At 48.9% G+C, this 20,528-nt stretch overlaps 1 protein-coding gene and 1 non-coding gene across 6 annotated transcripts in view; one reads left to right on the top strand and one right to left on the bottom strand.

The window, feature by feature from the left end:
* Positions 1–20,528, bottom strand: part of COL16A1 (collagen type XVI alpha 1 chain) — a 184,930-nt gene that overhangs the window by 91,546 nt on the left and 72,856 nt on the right. For all 5 annotated transcript variants that reach the window (XM_053267053.1, XM_053267054.1, XM_053267055.1 and 2 more), the window contains 7 exons: positions 20,336–20,459; positions 19,149–19,424; positions 16,356–16,436; positions 15,091–15,225; positions 11,904–11,957; positions 7,121–7,156; positions 1,266–1,292 (listed from right to left, as the gene is read on the bottom strand). In XM_053267053.1, coding sequence (XP_053123028.1) covers positions 1,266–1,292; positions 7,121–7,156; positions 11,904–11,957; positions 15,091–15,225; positions 16,356–16,436; positions 19,149–19,424; positions 20,336–20,459 — 733 coding nt within the window. The remainder of the gene's footprint in view (positions 1–1,265; positions 1,293–7,120; positions 7,157–11,903; positions 11,958–15,090; positions 15,226–16,355; positions 16,437–19,148; positions 19,425–20,335; positions 20,460–20,528) is intronic.
* TRNAA-GGC (transfer RNA alanine (anticodon GGC)) lies at positions 12,380–12,451 on the top strand. Its single transcript has one exon. It is a non-coding gene; the product is annotated as a tRNA-Ala (tRNA).

Genomic DNA, 20,528 nt, shown 5'->3' with positions numbered 1-20,528 from the left:
TTTGAGTTTACAAAGCCTTGACAGTTGCAGACCTCCAAATGTTTTGCAGAGGAGAACAGGAACAGGCTTGTAACACCCCAGTTCAACCTCCACCCCCCATCACCACCACTACACTCACACACACACACCACTCTTAGATATTGCTGATGATTCTGTTCCACCAGCTGTTTCTGTTCACTCTACAAGAGGGGTCCCCAAACTGCGGCCCTCCAGATGTTGCTGAACTACAATTCCCATCACCCCTGACTACAACTTATTGTGGCTGGGATGATGGGGATTGTAGTTCAGCAACATCTGGAGGGCCGCAGTTTGGGGACCCCTGCTCTACAATAACCTGTCTTTCACTTAGTTAAAAGCCAAGACGGTGTTTGTCCTTTTGGTGAAAGGTGTATTAAAGCAAGGGTTCACATCCCTGAGACCCAAGGTGTACTTGGACTACTTCTCCCCATCATCCCCCAGCCTCAATGGCCTTTTGCTATATCAGAACTTGGGCCAGGGGTTATTTATTTTTATTTATTGATTTAATATATTTTCCTTTGGCCATTGTGGCTGGGGAACCCAACAACATCTGGGGACCCAAATTTGGGGGCCCTAGTCTAATCTGATCAAGAGACCACACGATGGTAGCGGGGTGGGGAGATAGTACCATGGCCTGTTGGCGCGTTCGGTGCATTATGCATTTTCCAGCCAAAGCTTCAGTTGCAGGGCCCAAGTCACAAAGTCAGCAGCTGTTCTAGCTACAGTGACTGGCTCTCTCTAGAGACTGGTCAGAGCTGGAGAGACACAGCACACTCCAGCCACCCACAACTGAAAATGATGACATGTCAAAACACTAGCTCTAGTTGTGCAGTCCTAGATGCTGGATTATATGCCTGCAGGATCTGCAGTTTTCAAATAAATTGGGGTTAAGGAGTGACGGGGGTATAACAGGTCTACTTAAGAGGAGGAAAAGAGCAAGATCATTTAAGCACATTGTGGACATTACAGATTTCTGGAATGCAAACAGGTGTGGCCTGGGGAGTATATTGGATAATGTCACATATGCATTGGTTATGTTTTAACTGCCTTTTTTCTTTTAAAATAAATCTAATAAGGGTGGCTTTAAAAGAAAAACAAAATAGCAGCTGCCATATGTAGCCTTCCTAATGATGACCTGCCAGACAGTCACCACAGAGACTCAGAACAGTGAAGCCTGACAGGGGTGTAATTCATGCAAGCAGTTGTGACTGTGAGATGACTGCTGGTCACAGTGATGGGAGACCTACCTTTAAACCAGGAGGACCCAGCGTGGCCTGAGGAGACAAAAATAAAATGTAATAAAACACACCTTGTAGAGGCCTTGGGGATCTCTGTGCACTCATCATGCACCCAAAGGAACCAAAAGGAGGGAGGAGGAGATTGAGAAGCAGGCATTAATGCTGATAAAATGTTTAAACTGTGAGGGACTGAGTAACTTTAGTCTAGATAAAAGAAGATGAAAAGACAGCATAACAGGCCTCCAACCTAAGAGCCTGCCATAAAGAAGATGAAGAGGAACTCTTTCCTGCTTTTCCCAAGGGAAAGATGAAAGGGAAAGTGTGTCAAGTTGCCAAAGAGAAAATTTAGGTGCACTATCTGGGAAAATAAATGTCCAGCTGTAAGAGTTGTTGCTGGGCAATGAAACAAGCTGCAGGGGCGGGCCCTTCTGTGAGGGAAGGCAAGATGGTTGCTTCAGGCTGCTGATTACTGGAGTGCCAGAGAGGTGGCAAGGTGTCCCCCCACTATCTGAGCAGTTCTTTGTCAAGCAACAGCACAGCCCCCGCTTTGGCAAACAGCTGCCCCTCAACACAATCGCCCCCTCCTGCTCCTCACTGCCTCTGCCTCCTTCCTTGTTTGCTGCTGGCCTGATAATGAGATGGGGGGTGAAGTGGAGGAGGAAACAAGAAAAGTTTGGTCTAGGGAGCAAGGTATGTGCACTGTGCATCTTGTGGCAAAGGAGGAGAAGGAGGTGACGTGTGTGTGTGTGTGTGTGTGTGTGTGTGTGTGTGTGTGTGTGTGTGTGTGTAACCAGGCATGCAGCACATGCGAGCCATGGCTATTGTCTCCACCACTCCCAAAAAGGGAGAGGTGATATTTGGTGTCTGCCACTGACAACCTGCCACCTTATCTGAACTTTGACTGAGAAGATGGAACCCAGCCCTCGCTATGGGCCGGAAGAAGCTGGCCAGGTCAGACCCACATATGGTGAATTTAGGGGCAAAACCATTTCTGGAGCTACTTAGATATGAGTTGATGTGGAATTATGGCACGACACTACCTTAGTGGAATGCAAGATGCTGACCTGGCTACGCATTCCTGTGCCTCCCATCATGGGCACAGAAAGATTCCTGAATGTTTACACCAGTGAGGGAGGAACAGATTTCCCCCATTCCATTCCTTTTCAGAAATATACTCTCTGCTGTGTTCCCCTCCTTCTGAATTCTAGTTTGACTGGAGCCCTATTCACACATTATATTCAGCATGTGTACCATCTGTGTACAGGGTCCACATATACAGCTCGGTACACACTTAGTCATTCACACATTATGCTCAGTGCATGCACGATAGTACATCCTGCGTCTGAATAGTACACCCTGCCTTTCTATCACTTTGAAAATGGACATATGTACTGCCGTTCACACAAAAACATGCCCACTTGCACACATGTACAACGTAATGTCTGAATAAGGCTTAGGAGAATTTCCAAAGTGGGTCCCAAAGTTGAAGGATGTGGCCTTTGTCAGAGCCTTCCATTCATTTGCATCTCACCCCAGGCTGCGTGGTTGATGCACATGTGCTCTAGAAAGAGAGGGGCTGCCTTCTGCCCATATAGGTCTCCTTCTCAGCCCTGCACCTCACCTCCTCACACAGGCACCTGCTCAAATGCTGTGCCTAGTTCCAGGCCAGGGTCTCATAAGACCTCGCTGCACAGCCTTGGCGGCGGCAGCATGAACCTGAGTCACTCAGATTGCACCACAAGCAGCCACAGCTTTTCCCTCCTCGGCCTCGGCTGTCACCCTCCGACCCCACAAATGCTCCCCCATAGATCCATTCATTTATTATTTATTTATTCGATTTCTATACCGCCCTTCCAAAAATGGCTCAGGGCTGTTTACACAGAGAAATAATAAATAAGATGGCTCCCTGTCCCCAAAGGGCTCACAATCTAAAAAGAAACATAAGATAGACTCCAGCAACAGTCACTGGAGGGATGCTGTGCTGGGGGCGGAGAGGGCCAGTTGCTCTCCCCCTGCTCAATAAAGAGAATCACCACGTTAAAAGGTGCCTCTTTGCCCAGTTAGCAGGGGTAACAGTTTATTGTCAGAGGGAAGTCGGGGTTATGTCTTTTGACACAACCAGAAGCCCAACAGCACCAAGACTTCCCCTGCAGTGTTCTAGGAGTGTGTTCATGTGCAGACGAATAACCAGGAGAGGAAAAGACACCAGAGGAGTGAAGGCACTGAACACTGCAGGAACGAAGGCACCCAGAGAACTCTGTGCAACGTCTGGGAAGTACGACACAGATCCACAGAGGATTTCTAAGGCAGCATTTTGGGGACAAAACGACGAAATCCAGAACTTCAAGATCCAGGGAGAAATTTGGATGCGGAGAATTCCGAAAGGACCCCTACACCTGCCCCAGTTCAAGTGGAGGGCTCCGGTGCAGGGGGTGGGCGGGTAGGGAGGTGACCAGAGGCCCTGCTCTTCTGGCGGCTTGTGCCATGCATCCACCATGCCCCCTTGTGTCAGCCTGCTTGTGCCAGAAGCACACCAACATGGGGGGCACGGCTGACACCGGGATATGGTGTGCAGCCCCTCCCTCCCTCCCAACCAATCAGCCGATGCTTTGTTCACCAACTGCTTGCTCACTCCAGCAAGGAAGAAGGAAGAAGCACCCAGCTGGTGAACCCAACGCTGACTGGCTGGGAGACTGGCTAGGTGCATGTGTGTGGGGTGGGGTGGGGGTATGCCCTGGGGGCCCCTGAGATCTCTGTCCCCCACTGCCCCACCACACCTGCAAGCCACAGCCCTACCAGCCTGCACCACGGCAGGGTCAGGACTACAAGGGACTCTGGCCAAGCCACTGCGATACCAGTCGGCGGTTTTGCTCCCAAGTGCCGCCGCCACCTCCTTCTCCTCTGCAAATTCCTCAGCAGCTGCTTGGCAGCTCCGATGTCCAGCCCTGCCAAGCAGCCACTGGGTAAACAGGGGCAGGAGAGATGGCAAAACGGGGGGGGGGAGGCAGCCTCTCCTCGTGCCTCCTCCCCACCTCCTCCTCCACTGCCCTGACACGTGCCGGAGCAGTTGCTATGGGAACCCTTGCCGACATCTGGAAGCCATCAGAGATGTCTTCCCCCATCCAGATGTTCCAGTGGGCGCAAGCCAAAAGGGACAGGAGAAAGTTGTGGGGGGGGGAGGGGGAATGGGGACGGTTCCCGGTGGAAAGCAAAATCAAGAAGTGTCTGGAAATCCAGTCCAACTGTGGCAGGTAAAAGGTCTTGCAGGGGGTGTCCAATGGAAACCCAGGCTCGGGTGTGTGCGTGGGGGGGGGGAGAGGGAGGAACCCGCTGCTGGGAAGAATGAATGAATGAATCAATCAATGAATGGGCCCTGTTGAAGCTCCAGTTCTGCAGCTGCTGTGAAGTCTTTTGAGTCAGCAGAGCGGGGCTGCCAACTGGGGAAAGATCTAAGAATATAGTCCTGTCCCTTTGGAGGCCCCATATGAATGTGTGTGTGTGTGCGTGCGTGTGCGTAGGGGTTTGGTCAGTCTGGAGATTTCAACATCATATGACTCACAGGTGTGTGGGGGGGGGCTGATCCTCTAATTTTGGCCACTGCGTGTTCCGCAAAGATTAGATTGGACGGTTGGAAAATGGTGATGGCAGAGGGCATTTCCATGTGCACCCGCATGGTTAGTACCCCTGACACAAGCAGGATATTATTTCGGGAAAGAGAGGTCCTGGCGCTCAAGCCAGCTTGGCTCAAGCCCCCTCTTTCCCCAGGTCCGGCTCCTCTGCCTTTTAACGGCAACTCAACACAAACAAATTAAGCAGGTGAGGCCTTTCACTATATAGAGGGAAAAGGAAAACTTCACCGGCCTAATGCTGCATGTCAGGTTGCTCTCAAAGGCATAAGAGTCTTGCCAGGAAACAAAGCTGGCAACTTGAATGCCCTCTGGTTGGGAGATCTTAGACAGGGGTGTCTTGAGCAAAGGGGGAAGGCGGAGAACAATGATGCCACATCAGCAATCAAAAATGAAGGGGTGGTGGGGGCGATTTCCAAAGGCACTAGTAGATTTCAATGAATTTATTTAATCTATCTGTTTACTGATGCATTTCATATGGATACGTTCAATAATAACACAACAATAGGCTGTGTGTTTCTCTCAAACACAACCCATTTGTGATCAACTATTTACTTAAGAATTGCCTCTGAAGAAGAGCGTTCCAGCTCAAAATGCGTTAGGCAATCCTGAACTCAACAATATGAAATAGTATCAGTAAAAAGATAGATTAAATAAATTCATTGAAATCTACAAGCACCTTTGGGAGATGAGGTGCTTACCACCCGCCCCCAACCTTTCCCCAAGGGAGTCTTGAACACCATCTAGTCCAAACTGCTGCTTGGTGCAGGAAATCAGATTTAGAACAGGAGTTCTCAACCTCATACAGAGTTAGACTACAACTCCCATCATTCCCAGCCACAGTGATGGGAATTGTGGTCTAGCAACCTCCAGGGACCCTACTTGAGAGCATGCCCAAGAGATGGCTGCCCAACTTCTGCTTGAAGACCTCCAGTGAAGACGTGCCTGTCACCCCACTGGGTCACTGGTCCGATTGTCAAATTGCTCTTGCCATTAAGAGGTATCTCTTAAAGTTTAACAGAAATCTACCCTATTGGAACTTAAATCTATTATAACAATCTAAACAACAATTAGCTTGTCTGATGGCACCACCCCCTTTCACCTTTCCTTATAGGGCTCAAGGATTTCTGGAGGATGATAGCCAGAGAGGTATTTCACATGACCAAGAAACAGAAGGTGGGAGGCAGTAAACCCAGCTTTTTCTTCTCTTGAGAACCCACAGCACTCCACCTGCCTACCCAGCCCATTCCAATGTGGGCTGCCCAACTTTTTAACCTTGATTTTGACCAAGGTGGGTTGAAAAAAGCAGCTGCCCTGCCTCAGTCTGCTGAACGTGTGTTGAAATCCCTATTTTAAGCAGTCCCCTGGCAGCCGGTGGCCATGTTTGTGAGAGAGTTCTGCAACTAGAGAGGCCAGTCAGGGGAGAGTGGCTGGTGTACTGAGGGCTGCAATGTATTCCCTTACTGGGAATGCAATGGATTCTGGGATACGTCCCTCAAGCCTTGGAGGACTGCTCCCTGAGGCAATAATGGAGCCTGTGGCCATGTGTGGGGTGAGTAAGCAGAACCAAACAGAGGCTTTGGTCCTCTGACAGGAATGGAGTAGGGGCTCTTCCCTCCCTGCAAACCACCCCCTGATGATGGTGTGAAAGACCTTAGAGACTATTAGAGTAGCAACAGCAAGTTCTTTTAGTTCCCCAGGATGCAATTCATCTGTCCCCAAACACATGAACTCATATCAACCCTTCCTTCATTTTCAGACGCATGGGATCTGACTGTGATTACTCAACAGAATGGGAAAGGAATTCTGCACATGGTCAGAGGTGCCCTCTATTATTGCTTCTCATGCTTCCAGTCTCAACTTGACCTGACATCCTCAGTCATCTTCTCTCTTGCTCAGTGAACTTCCTTATTAACTGCTTTTGGTGGGGATTTTGGTCACAATTGCTGACTCAGATCTTAACAAATCCACAAATGGATTAGCGATGAATCTTGCTGCTAACACCCAGCTTGATCTCAAAGCCAAACCAAGTAAATTATCCTCTGCATGGTTGGCTGCTGGCATACAGAAAAAAGAGAGAACATGAGGAAATTCAAGAATACCTGCACCGCTTCCTGAGACTGCAAGCTACAGCAATTGCCATCTTGAGCTAGCATCTTGAGCTAGGATCCATCAGTTAACCTCGTCCACCCATTAAGAAAATAATAATGTGACATTAAAAGGAGTCCCTTGACTTACATTTGCATAGGATGACTTCTGTGGACATGGAGGACACTGCAAAAGAAGGAGACAATTAATAAACCAGGAAGGACAACCCTTTTGAATTAGGGTTATCACATTTACAAGGGTTATCACATCTACAATTTTATTGATTTAAAAGGGTTTTGATCAATTAAAAAAGTGCCCAACATTAAAACAAACAACAACAAAACACCTGTGAATTACTTTTAATACTTGGGGAAAACACTGCAAGTAGAAAGCATTATTTTAGAAAAGGTATTCTCTTTCACTCTCAAGCAGGCAGGAATGCCTCTTCTTAGAAGATGAAGCATGAAAGAAGAATTCTAAGAAGAATTTTAAAAGTGCCCCATGAATTCCTTTTTATACAAGGAAAAACTCCAGTGGGCAGGCACCATTTCAGAAGAGTCACCCCCACTTTCACTGTCATGCAGGCAGAGAATGCCTCTCCTAAAAAGATGCCAGTTGTGAAAGCAAAGAGTCAATCTTCAGAACTATTAGGAACATAGGAAGCTGCCATATACTGAGGCTATTCCCACAAACACCCAAAAGCGGGCTAAGGGAGCCCAGCCTGCTTTTGGGGTGATTGTGTGCTGCCAACGGGAATTGCATGGCTCCAGGCAGCTAGCCACAATAATCCCCCTCCCCTTAAATGAGGTTAATGGAGCGATGGCTCCGTGTCGTGTGAAGCACCTCACTGAGTCAGACCCTTAGTCCGTCTAGCTCAGTATTGTCTTCACAGACTGGCAGCGGCTTCTCCAAGGTCGCAGGCAGGAATCTCTCTCAGCCCTCTCTTGGAGATGCTGCCAGGGAGGGAACGTGGAGCCTAGATGCTCTTCCCAGAGCGACTCCATCCCCTGAGGGGAATATCTTCCAGTGCTCACACTTCGAGTCTCCCTTTCATATGCAACCAGGGTGGACCCTGCTTAGCTAGGGGGACAAGTCATGCTTGCTACCCCAAGACCAGATCTCCTCACTATTGTTTCAGTCACATGCACATCTGTGCAAATCAAACCGATCAATCAATTAAACTGGTATGATGGGGTGATGGCTCTACACACACTGAGAATTCTGTCTTTGTGTAGTTCTCTGGCATCCTGTATGACGAACTTGCTAAAGCAAATGATTGAACTTGGGTTAGTTTTAGAACTTCCATGGGAAAGACATGAAGATCTGTGATAAGCAAACACCTTCTCTGGTTTCCCAGGGAACTGGGGAATGATCCGATTGAATCCTTTCCATCTGCTTAGATTCAATTGCCAAGTGCCAGCTGAGGGGCTTATGGTGGAGTGGGGAAGTCTTACGGAGGCAGGAAAAGAAGGAACCGACTCAGTAGGCTGTCCGGCAACAGGCTCTTTCTTTCCTTGGCAAAGTTCTGAGTCCAGCCAGAGACTTAGATTATATGTGAGAGTTTGCGGCTAAACCACTACTTCCTTCAGCCAACCCGCTAAGTGTGAGATGTTCCCCATGGGAGGGGCAGCCGCTGAAAGGAGCCAAAACCAGGCAGCCTGAAGCATCTGATGATTACAGCAACCACCCTGCACCAAGGGCAGTGGAACGAGTGGCTTGGACTGAGGATTTGAGATCTTGTGTTTGTGGGAACTGGAAAGATGCCCTGCTGGGGGCATCCATCACCAAGGTGCACTGCAGGGTTATGCAGAACCTGTGCCTTGCTTTCTGCAGTCCCCCATTCATTCATTCATTCATTCATTCACCCCACGGTCTCAGATATCCACAGCACAATTTCCTTGCTCTTAGGAACTGGGGGTGTAAAGTTTGTTTGTTTGATTGATTGATTTGATTCATATACTGCCCTTCCAAAAATGGCTCAGGGCAGTTTTCAACAGCATAAAAACAATTAAAACCAGTTAACAGTTAAAAATTGAAACTATAAAACCAGAATAAAACCAATTAAACATTCAAACAGTTAAAAACCCTGGAAAACCAGGGCAAACATTTAAAACAATTTACAACAATTTAAAAACTCTGGAAGGCCAGGCCAAACAGAGAGGTTTTGAGGGCTCTGCTGAAGGCCAATAAAGAATTCAGATTGTGGATTTCTGCTGGGAGTGCCTTCCACAGCCCAGGAGCAGCTACAGAGAAGGCCCACCTCTGAGTCGCCACCAAATGAACCAGTGGTAACTGGAGATGGATCTCCTCAGATAACCTTAACGTGTGGTGGCGATCATGCAGAAGAAGGCGCTCTCTAAGATAACTCGGTCCCAAGCCGTTCAGGGTTTTAAAGGTAATAACCAGCACTTTGTATTTTGCCCAGAAGCATATCGGCAGCCAGTGTAACTGTTTCAAGAGAGGCATGATATGGTCTCTCCGGATTGCCCCAGAGACCTCTCCGGGTTGCCCCAGTTGGCTCTGCATCAAGATTTGCATCCAAAGGTAGATGCTGACCGTTATTTTCCATGGAATGCACATCTAAATACATATCCAAATGCAGGTGCTGTCCTTTGCTTCCAACGGATGTGCATCCCCATTCCGCACACCACCCACCCTAACTGGTACAAAATGTTGCAAATCCCACCACTGATATTTTATTTTTTTTACAACAGAAAGCAAATTGGATAGAATGCGACAGAAGGTAGCTTGGGGAGAGCTGTCCATATCAGTGCAACTACAATGGACTGTATCGGTAATCTAGCCACTGCTTAGGTTTTTGCTCACACGTGACTGAAAATTGGGAGCACACACAGTTCCCATAGCTGGGTAAGAGGCTTGTCCCACCCAGTTGTCCATTGTGTGAACAGCCCTAGTTCCTGACAGCCTGTCTAATTGTACTCGAGGAAGTCCCATTGAAATTAAAATGACAAGTTAGGCATGCCTAATTAATTTCAATGGGACTTCCTCGAGTAAATTTTGTCAGGCTGCCAGGCTGTCTGAATGGGGAAGTTACAACAATGATGGTGCTTTGCAAAAAGCCATAACTCCTGGTTGTGTATATGAGCCCCAGGGCACAGAGAGTTCCGCTTGCTTCCTTTTAAACATTGATAGTTCAGGAGTCTGGAACAGACAAAGACGCCCTCAGACGACCTGTTTACTGGGAATTCTCCAGGAAAGGATGAGAGCAAATGAAGCCTTAAGTGCTGCGTGCTGAGCAGGGACAAGCAGGGTTCTGATTCTGAGCCCTGGCAGGTCGGGGATGGAGCCGAAACAAATCGTGGCCGATGAAGGAAGTGGGAAATGTGCCTCGGGGAACTTGTCCAGTTTTAAATGTTGTGCAAAAAACCTAAAGGTTTTATCTGCTGATCTCTCCATTTTTTTAAAAAAAGATAAAAACGAAATTTCTACTTCTGGATGCAGCAGCAACAGGCTTTAGGAAGACATGCCTCCAATTCCACAAGAGTCATTTTCTTGTAAAAATTGGTTCTGAGCATCCAATCTGAAAATTTCAAAGTGTCCGATTCAGAATTTTAAAAACCGCGGAAAAAACAGGCTATTCACACGATGGGACGAAATTGGGCTAGCCTCCACTGATAACCAGCTCAAGCAGCCCACCCTTCAAACCGGGTTTGCGGAGCGAGCGCTCTGCAAACTGGTTTTTGGGATCATGAGTAGCCGCGGTGCAGCTCCAAGCCGCAGTTACTCACGAGTAGACCCCCAGCGAGAGGCTGAAAAGCAGCCTCCCGGCTCAGGGGTCTCTCCAGTATGCCCTGCACGCTTGCACAGGGCATACTGGAGTTTCCAGGGGCCACGTGGGCCCCAATCCTCCTAGCCCCCGCCAGCTCCATCACAGAGCCGGCAGTCGTGTGGGCAGCCAATCCGGCCACCCAGGGCTCCAGCCCTGCTCGTCTGCAGCAAGTCTCACTGATCGTGAGACCCACCTCTGTAATTGCAATAATGTTGTATCAAGCTCAACCAGTTAACGGATTTCACAACATTCCCTTCCTCGCATCATTAAAAATACCATTTGGCCTTTCTATTGAGCCTGTTCACACGCGCAGCAAAGAGAGGGCTCAACTGCCTTAGCCTGATCCATGCCATGCGTGTGAACCGTCAGGAGCTGTGTGGCTCCCGCCGGCGACACGGCAGCAACCCTGCCTCTGGAGCCCGCCTCCAAAATGAAGTTCCGGGAGCGTGAGCTCTCTTGGCCCCACTTTGGTGACCGTCTGCCAGCCCCGGCTGCTTGCTGGGGAGACTAGGGGGCTCCCCTGTGCAACTGCAAGGTGCATTATGGGATTTCCAGTGCGGGTGGGGTGACACATCCCAGCCCCAATTCTCCGCCGCTTCTGGGGAGAACAAGAGTCCATGCAGGTGCACGATCCACACGCCCAGCACAGACAGGGCAATTGTCTGCTGGGGAGGTAAGGTTTTACAGCCTTTCTCCCCGTGCAGCCCCAGCCCTTTTTCACAGATCATGAAAAAAGGCTCATTGTCTTGCGGTAACCCTTACAAAGAGCCTGTAGAGAGGGCAGGGCTTAGGAAACCCACTAGTCTACTAGTCTGTGACGAGTGGGAAATGATGCCTGACGACGAGTGAAAAAGGTCCTGTCGAGTAATGTACCAACCATCTTGACGAGTAAAATATTTTGTCTGGCTGGTGAACTGAACCAATGTTGCTTGACCCCCTGAAAGGAGGTCAGTATTATTATGCCCAGATGGCGGAGGAGTAGCTGGAGGCTGAGAGTGATTTGCCCGAGGCCACCTAATTTGTTTAGGGCAGAAGCAGATTTGAACTGGGGAGACTTTCTGGCTTGCAGCTCAGTCTTTTAGCTTCTCATAGCTAGGCGATAGGCATACCTCGACTACATACTTGCTCCCTCAAATGTCTCACCTTCTCTCCCGGGTCACCTTTCACACCAACCTTCCCAGTCGTCCTCAGCTCCTCCTGGAAGAGGAATAAGAGTGTTATGGGCTAGGAGTTTGCAAAGTCTTTCTCCCTTGAGGCCCCCGTGCTCCCTCCCACCTGTGGACAGGCACTTGGACAATTCCTTCCTGATCTGAGCTGCTAGTGAAGGCAGAAGGCTGCCAGGAGCCAGAGGAAATGGCCAGCAGCACACAGTAGAAGGATGGGTTAACCATCCTGTTGGTGGCAACCATAGGGTCTGTTGGCTACAGATGAGCAACTAGAGTGAAACTGCTTAAAGAAGACGGGACGGACGTCTCTCGAAAGCAAGCCATGTCATCACCTGACTTCAGCCATTCTGCCGCCCTACTACATGTGACGTTGAGAATGCCCTTAGCCCAGATGGGCATAATTTTTCTCATCATGGTCTCACAAGCATCTTAAGGTATATCTGTTTAGAGGATGGGGCTGTAGCTCAGGGGAAGAGCACCTGCTTGGCATGCAGAAGGTCCCAGGTTCAATCCCTGGCAGCATCTCCAGGTAGGGCTGGGAAAGATCCTTATCTGGAATCTTAGAGAAACCACTGCCAGTCAGTGTAGTCAGTACTGAGCTAGATGGACCCAGGGTCAGACTGAACAGAAAGCAGCTTCCTATGCACAAAAGACATTCCAAAAGCACCACAAGTCTCTTCACTTTTTTTTTTTAAAAAGACCCTGGCTAGCTACCCCTGGACTTAATTGCCCATAACAGCCCATCAGCCTCTATCTAGATCAGGGATTCTCAACATTGGGTCCCCAGATGTTACTGGACTTCAACTCCCATAATCCCCAGCCCCAGTGGTCTTTAGTTGAGGATTAGGGGAGTTGAAGTCCAACAACATCTGGGGACCCAACGTGGAGAATCCCTGGTCTAGATAATGAGCCACTCCACCTCCGGGCTGTCCATTCATCTTGGTTTACATCCATGTTGTCCAGAAGCCACCTCCTCATTTTCCTATCCCAGCAAGATCGCATCACATGCACTTGTGTTTGCAGGAACATTCCCCTCTCTTGCTTCTCCCAGCCTAGATCCCTTCTTCGATAAGCTGTGTTTCCTTCGCTCCCATCTCCAGCTCTTTCGGCCTGGCCTCACCACCGTTAAGTCTTCTAGCCTTGTGGAAAAAGTGAGGCAGGTTTGTTCCTGTCCCGGAGGGTGAATGAATGATGTCGTGTTCTCCTCAAGGAGAGCGTCTCGAAGGATGGAGAGCAACCGGAGAAGGGGCCCATGTAGGGAGGAGTTTGTGAGTCAAAAAGCACAGCTTGTCTTCCCTGAGCAGATCACAGTGCAACACTGTCGTTTTAACTTGCTCTGACAGACCAGGACTGGGGAGGCCTGAGTCTATTCTTGGAATATCGAGAGAAGGGAAGACAGTTTTGTTAATACAAGCCTTGTTAAGGGGCTGTGTGTGTGTGTGTGTGTGTGTGTGTGTGTGTGTGTGTCCTGGCATAAGCTTCTCCACCTGTACTATGATCCCCTGCAGTGCTGCTCTGGCTAATTTTAAATCTTGCTCCAGTCCAAGGTTGTTAATCAATAAAAAGCAGGGATGGTGGGAGTGGTGCTTATTTGGGATTGATTTGAAGGAGAGACACGTGGTCCAATTTTCCAGATTAGATCAGGGTGCCTAAACTTCATCGGTCACATCAGAGATCAGCTGGATCCTCTTCCCTCCCCATGTGAAGCATGATTTCTTCCAGGAACCTCACTTCTTCGGCCGATGGTTGTCTCAGATGGCTTGGATTAAAGTTCCTTCCTTCCATCCTTCCTCCTCGCTTCCCGTTTCTGATGTACATTCCTTCTTGGTAGGATTTGACCAAGTAGAAAAAAAGATCCTAAATTGGTAGCAAATGTGTTCCCAGCAGTCCAAACCGATGACTGGTTTTTAATTCCAGGCATGCTCTCTCTCCCATTTAACCTATTTACCAAACGGCAATGATGGTTTTAAAAAAACCCATAAATTTGATTCTCATCGGATGGGCCATTAAATCCAGACCTACCCAGTAGTGGAACAGGGCTGCTCTTGAGTATCCAGCAGGTTTTTGGACCACAGTGGTAGTTTCTTAGATCACCATTGTGGTAGGGTAGATATTTTCCTGCAAATCACTTTGTCCTAATATTGTTCAGTGCTATTGCTTCATCTGGCTGCTCATACGGACACATCTGAAGCTGCTTTATACTGAATCAGACTATTGGTCCATCTTGCTCAGCACTGACTACAGACTGGCAGCCGCCCTCCAAGGTATCAGATGGATTTCCCCAACCCTACATCTTCTCAAATGTTCTTCCAACTCAGCTAGTATTTCCCCAAATAGGCCCAGTAAGTTTACCAAGGGAATTGCTTCCTACTGAGTCAGACCATTGGGCCATCTCGTTCAGTGTCTACACTGGCAGGGAGCAGCTCTCCAGGGTTTCAAACAAGTATCTTTCCCAGCTGGATGTGGAGATGCCAGGGATTGCACCTGGGACCTTCTACATGCCAAGTAAGAGCTCTGCCCCTGAGTTTTCAAGTGCCACACATATATTCTCATTGCAGCCTTTCCAACAACCCTGAAAGGTAGCCTAGTATTATCACCATATGACAGCTGCAGGACTAAGGCTGAGAGAAACAGGCTTGCCTAATGCCATATAACAAATTCCCAGCAGAGTTGAACTTTGAACTGGGAACTCCTTGATTCATATGTCTATGTTTTATCAGCACCGCATCCGCATGTAACCGAAACTAGAGGAACCTTCCCCTCCAGTTTCTCAAAGTGCACATCCAAATGCAAACAGCAGTTTAAGCAAAAAAAAAAACCCCAAACAACACACCCATGGTTCCCCTCCCCAAACAGAGTTAGCAGTGCCAGCGTTACGTCCAAACACTGCCACTACAGTTCGTCTTTCCCCCAACTGGAGTTGTGGGAGGATGCTTTGACTGCTCTTGACTGTGCAAGATGTCCTTCATGAAAGAAGGAAGTCTGCACAGTCAGGTTCCCCGCCTCACTGCAGTCTCACTGACTGCAGAGAGGACGCTTGCCAGTATGTCCGAATGCGGATGGGAGAGCAGGGGTGGGGGGACAACCATGAATCCATTGGACCCTCCATTCCACGTTACGTCCGAAGGTGGCCCAGGACTCTCATGGTTGTTGGTACTTCTCACCTGTTTGCTTTGAGTCTCCTCCAAGCAGAAACAACGTGTGTAGACTTTGCCTTCTGTCTGGGGGTTGATCTCAATCAGGTCGTTGCTCTGCATGACTTCCACATCCCGGCGGGTTTTGGAGGCTTCAGGAAAGCACTGCCCAAACAGAGAAGAGGACTGAGAGGGAGTCTAACTGAAGCAAACACCTCAATGTCACCGCTGCAGATGTGTGTGTATCTCTAACAGCAGAAGGCTGGCAAACGTTAGCATCAAATCCATCAAAATAGCATGCTACTTTAATTGCACAAGCTCTGGTCCAACTGAGTCAGTTGTGTCTTCAGGGTACTAAAATGTTTCTGGTCACTATGCATCTATACAATCGCCTGTACATTTGAGTGGGGAGTGTCGTGTATAATTAAGCCAATAGTACAACCCTGATTGAGACTGGAACTGCTGTCTGTGCTTTTGATTGTGGGAAATAAAGCACCATTATCAGCAATAAGGAGTATGAAACACAGTCGACAGTTATTCAAGTCTATTATGTGAAAACTCCGTATTGGCTTTTGTGAAAAATATGAAAACCGCACTTTAGCTTTTCATTCACTGCATTTATATCCCACTCCAAAGAGCTCAGGGCAGGCTCTTTTTATCCTCACATCCATGCTGTGAGTTAGGCTAGAGAAGAAACTGGCCCAAAATCACCTAGTGAGTGAGCTTCATGGCTGGATAGGGATTTGAATTCAGGTCTCACCAGTTTGACACTCTAACCCAAGGCTGCACCAATTTGGCCCGCCAGTTGTTGGGAATGACAACTCCCATCATCTTTGACCATTGGTCTCTGTGCCTGGGGATGCTGGGAATTGTAGTCCCAGAGCAGCCCCATTCGAATCACTGCTCCCTCTTAACTGGACAAAGCTGCACCTTTCAAAGTTATATCTATCAGGGGAAGAGCAAATGGCCCAATTTGTCCTTTTTGGGGACAGGGAGCCATTTTGTTTGTTTGTTTCTATGTAAACCGCTTTGAGAACTTTTTGTTGAAAAACGGTATGTAAATATTCATCGTATTTGTATTTGTATATAGCCTGACATATGCCAGGCTCCCTTGTTTTCAAACAGTGGATGAAAACTTTGCTTCTTTTGTAAGGCTTTTAATAATGGTTTTATTGCATTTTGGACATGACGCCGTTAAAGAAGTTTTGTTTACTGTGAACTGCCCAGTGCTTGTTTTAACAGGGAAAGGCGCGACAGAAACTATTATGATCAATCAATAAGCCAATATGACTCACCCCGTTATCAGAGATCTCGCAGCACCCCTCGTGCATGGCCATGGCCGGGTCACAGTAAATGTGCAGCTGTTGGACATCAAACTGTAACAGACAAACTCAGTTACGGGCGCACAAGCCAGGTGTTGGCACCTGTTGTTCCTGAAACAGGGTTCTTCAGGTTCTGGCTGGGGAAGAAGCCTAACCGCCCTGATGTTCCCTGGTCTTTGAGATGTTTCTCAGATCCCTGGGTGGCTCCTGGCCCACTCTAGAAGAGCGGCACATCCCTGGGTCAAACCAGTCCCCTGCCCCAGAGACACAGCAAACCAGGGCTCCCACACTGCTTGCTGATTAGGCCTCTTGACCCTGCTTTGGCCTTCGGTGACTCCCACCCTCCTTCTCTGGTGTTTGGCCTCCATTCCCACTTGCTTCCTCCGGTCTTACTGCTGTAGAGCGATTGTATCACAGCTGAAGCCAGCACCCAGATCAGGCCTATACAATTGGGGTCTACCATGAATGATCTAGCCCCGCCAGCCTGCCCAGCTGGCCACGACAAGGCTGGGCAGCTTCTCACGCCCTGTGCAGGTGGCCTCAAACTTTGGGCACACACACCCCGGCTCCATAGGACCAACCACTACTCATCCCAGGGTATTGCAGCCTCATTGGCTGACTGCCCAAGCTCCTTTGCTCCTCCAGGAAATGGCCAACTCCACTAGCAATAACAATCATGCCGGAGAAAAAAGGCCAAACTACATGTTAGGTTAAATGCAGAGTTTGGGCCTGTGTGCATGTGTTTTTCTAACTCAAACAGCAGCCATGGAAGGGGTGCTTTCAATCATGGTGTGGAGAAAGAGGGGCATTGAGTCATTGCCTCTGCTGTAGTCTCGATCCGGATCAGAGCCCCCCGTGCCTGTTGTTAGCCCAGTAGGGCGGTCATGGAGCGGTGATAAGATCGGGAGAGAGCAATGCGAGGGGTTGAAACAAAGAGCAAGCTGTCACGCAGCCAGTGGGCACCCCCTCACTCAGGGGGTCAGAGACATTTGTCCCCCCACCTTGTTCAATTCGAGTAATGCCCCTGCTTAAGGCCTCCTTTCCCCTTCCACTTTCCACTTTCCAGTCCTTATTATCTTCTCTCCCTGCCAGCTACATCTTAGAGAAAACATACAGGGCTAAATTATGCATTTAATCTAAAGTGTAATTTGGCCCAAGAGGGGTTTGCCACCCACCCCTGATTTTGGCAGGGTTGCTGCTTCAGTTCCACCTCTGATTCAACCTCTGTATGTGGCAAGAAATCAGGGACAGAGAAGAATTCAGCGGCAGAAACCTGATGGGAGATGGAATTCACCCAAAGACAAACTAAGTGAAAATCTCATGTTCCTGGGGAAAATCAGGCTTTCTGAAAACCATCTGATTTATTACAAAATGCACTCAATACCAAAATTAGCTCAGTTTGTTGTTAATCAAACAGCTGGTCTCATCAAACAGTTTCTGACTTGTTTACTGGAAATATACCCCCTATAAATATATTAGAAGCTGTGTTCAGTGCTTGGTCAATGTGGGAAATATGGCCAGCCAGCATTCTTCCATCGCCTCCTTGACACATAGATTTAAAACATTTTCATAAGATCTGAGCAGGGCTGCAGTCATTTCTGGCTTAATAAACCTGTAAATCTCTTTGCATGAGCAGCTAAGCCTAGGTTATCTGCCTCTAACCCAGGGTTGCATGCACAAGCAAACCAGGGCAAATGCCCCAAGCCCTAGTAGTCTGAATCTGGGCAACCCTGCTTCTAACCCTCATTCTTAACCCAGATTAGTGAAGAGCATGGGCCCTGGCATCTAAGCTTGTCAATCATGTGTCTGCCTTTCACCATGTTTTCAGGTTCTGGCAGCCGGCTGCCATGTTTGTGAGAAAGCACTGTGGCTTGAGGGACTGCTAGCTATGAATGTGCCGCTCTGCACAGCACACTCTATGGTCCCATGCTAGCAATGGCTTGAATAGGGCTGGGCCTGCCTTCTGCCGCTTCATGGTCAATCAGAGGACAGCTGATTGACGTCATGGGGTTTTCTGCCTCCTGAACCTTGTGGGAAGGTTCTCCCAAATCTTGGAGGGTTTCCTGGCTCTGAGCTTGCCACTGCGGCTTTTATGTGTGCGCTGGGCTCTGTCCGTCTGTTCTGCTCATGTGCAAGAGCCCAAACTCTTCTTCTGTCTTGGACAACTTCCTACTATCCTGCTACCCCTTTTACACTCTTGTTCCGGGGTTGTGTGAAACCCCACAAAGAATTTCAATTGTCTTTTTGAAATTATGGCCAGTTCTGATGATGACCACCCACCAGAAGTAGCCCACACAATTAAAATGGGGATGCACCGAGACTTAGCTCATGGTGACCTTTTCAGGACATCCTTCTTGGAGCATTTTTTAATTCCATGCAGGGAGTGGATCATTCTAGCTAACACCCTTCAAATACTACTCGTATTTGGACCATGCGTTCAAATGGTTCGGGAAAAATAGCCCCCCACCCACATTAAAGAAACGCACCAGGGCAACATCAGGATGCCCGTGGAAGACACCAGGATAGGCACAGTCTTTGTATGCTCCCAGTTAATTGCATGGGCCAGAAAAGGTTCCGTCTGGAGCACCAAAACATCACCTGTGCTCAAAACTCCTCAAGTGACTTGTCTGCCAGGGCTGTTAACCTTGCTCTATTTTTGGAGGAGCCTGGATGAGGAGCAATATTTATTTCTTTATTTGCCACAGTTCTAGCGTGCTCTTTCTCCAAGGAAAACCAGCTTGTGCACAAAATCCCATAATGACTCACGGCCACAGGAGCGCCCTGCACAGCATCCAGTCCGACAAACGCGTTGCCTTGCACGACCAGCCGGTGCCGGGCCAGCAGGGGCTTAGACGAGATGTAGCTGCAGTCGATGTGGACCGAGACCACCTGGCTTTGGACGCTGAGGGCCATCTTGTGCCACTTCAAGTCGAAAAGGGAGGAGACCCCTTTGCCGGCAAAGACCGCACTGATGAACTCCTCATCCTGGCCCTTGGCCCGGAACTCCAGACTCTGCTCTTTGCTGTTGATCCCCAGGGAGAGCTGAGGGGGTGAAAAGAGACAGCGTTGGCTAAGAGAATGTTCTAGAAAGAGAGGCAGAGAGGGCAGGCATGAGGGGAAACAGAGGCAGAAAGATCAAGACAGCACGTCAGAGAGAGAGAGAGAGGGAGGGAGGGAGGGAGGGAGGGAGAGGATTGGGGCAGCAGATAAGAGAACCCCTTCAAAAGAACTCCTGATCTTCTGCCAGGGCAATCTCCCACAGATGTGCTATATAAACTTGGGCCCCTGCTGACCCCAAGTAGGGGTCTGAGGAGACCACCCAGGAACACAGGAAGCTGCCACATACTGTGTCAGACCCTTGGTCCATCTAGCTCATTATTGTCTACCCAGATTGGCAGCAGCTTCTCCAAGGTTGCAGGCAGGAGTCTCTCTCAGTCCTATCTTGGAGATGCTGCCAGGGAGGAAACGTGGAAGCTAGATGCTCTTCCCAGAGTGGCTCCATCCCCTAAGGGGAATATCGTGCAGTGCTTGCACATCAAGTCTCCCATTCATATGCAACCAGGGCAGACCCTGCTTAGCTAAGAGGACAAGTCATGCTCGCTACCACAAGACCAGCTCTCTTCCCTGAACAGACCGTTTTCCTTGTAGCAGCAGCAGCAGCAGCAGGGTCAGGCAGGGACAGATCCAACTGATTGTTGCATAGTAAGAACTAGTTCACCACATCTCAAAACCGGGCTTCAGGGAAGAGGGTATAAACCTGGTGGCAACTAGGAACATAGGAAGCTGCCATATAGTGAGTCAGACCATTGGTCTATCTAGCTCAGTATTGTCTTCACAAACTGGCAGCAGCTTCTCCAAGGTTTCAACTGCCCTCAGTGGGAAGAAGAGAGGCATGACAGAACGCAAGGAGCACTGAGGCCAAGGAAGGGCGGGGTTAGGCCAGGCAGACCTACCTGGGGGTATCCCTGACGATCGGTGACTTGGAAGAGGTACCAGTTCTCTTTGCTGGTCTGTTTCTTCAAGAGCAAGGTGATCACTAGAGTGAATTCATCTGGCAGGCCCATGGGGAACAGCTGTCTGGGAACAAGAGGAGGAGGGAGAGGTATGCAGAGTGGAAAGAAATGGGTGGTTCCTCCAAAATTGTGC

This window comes from Hemicordylus capensis, chromosome 7 (assembly GCF_027244095.1).
Source record: "Hemicordylus capensis ecotype Gifberg chromosome 7, rHemCap1.1.pri, whole genome shotgun sequence".
NCBI lineage: Eukaryota > Metazoa > Chordata > Lepidosauria > Squamata > Cordylidae > Hemicordylus > Hemicordylus capensis.
This window is presented reverse-complemented; position numbering and strand designations above follow the sequence as displayed.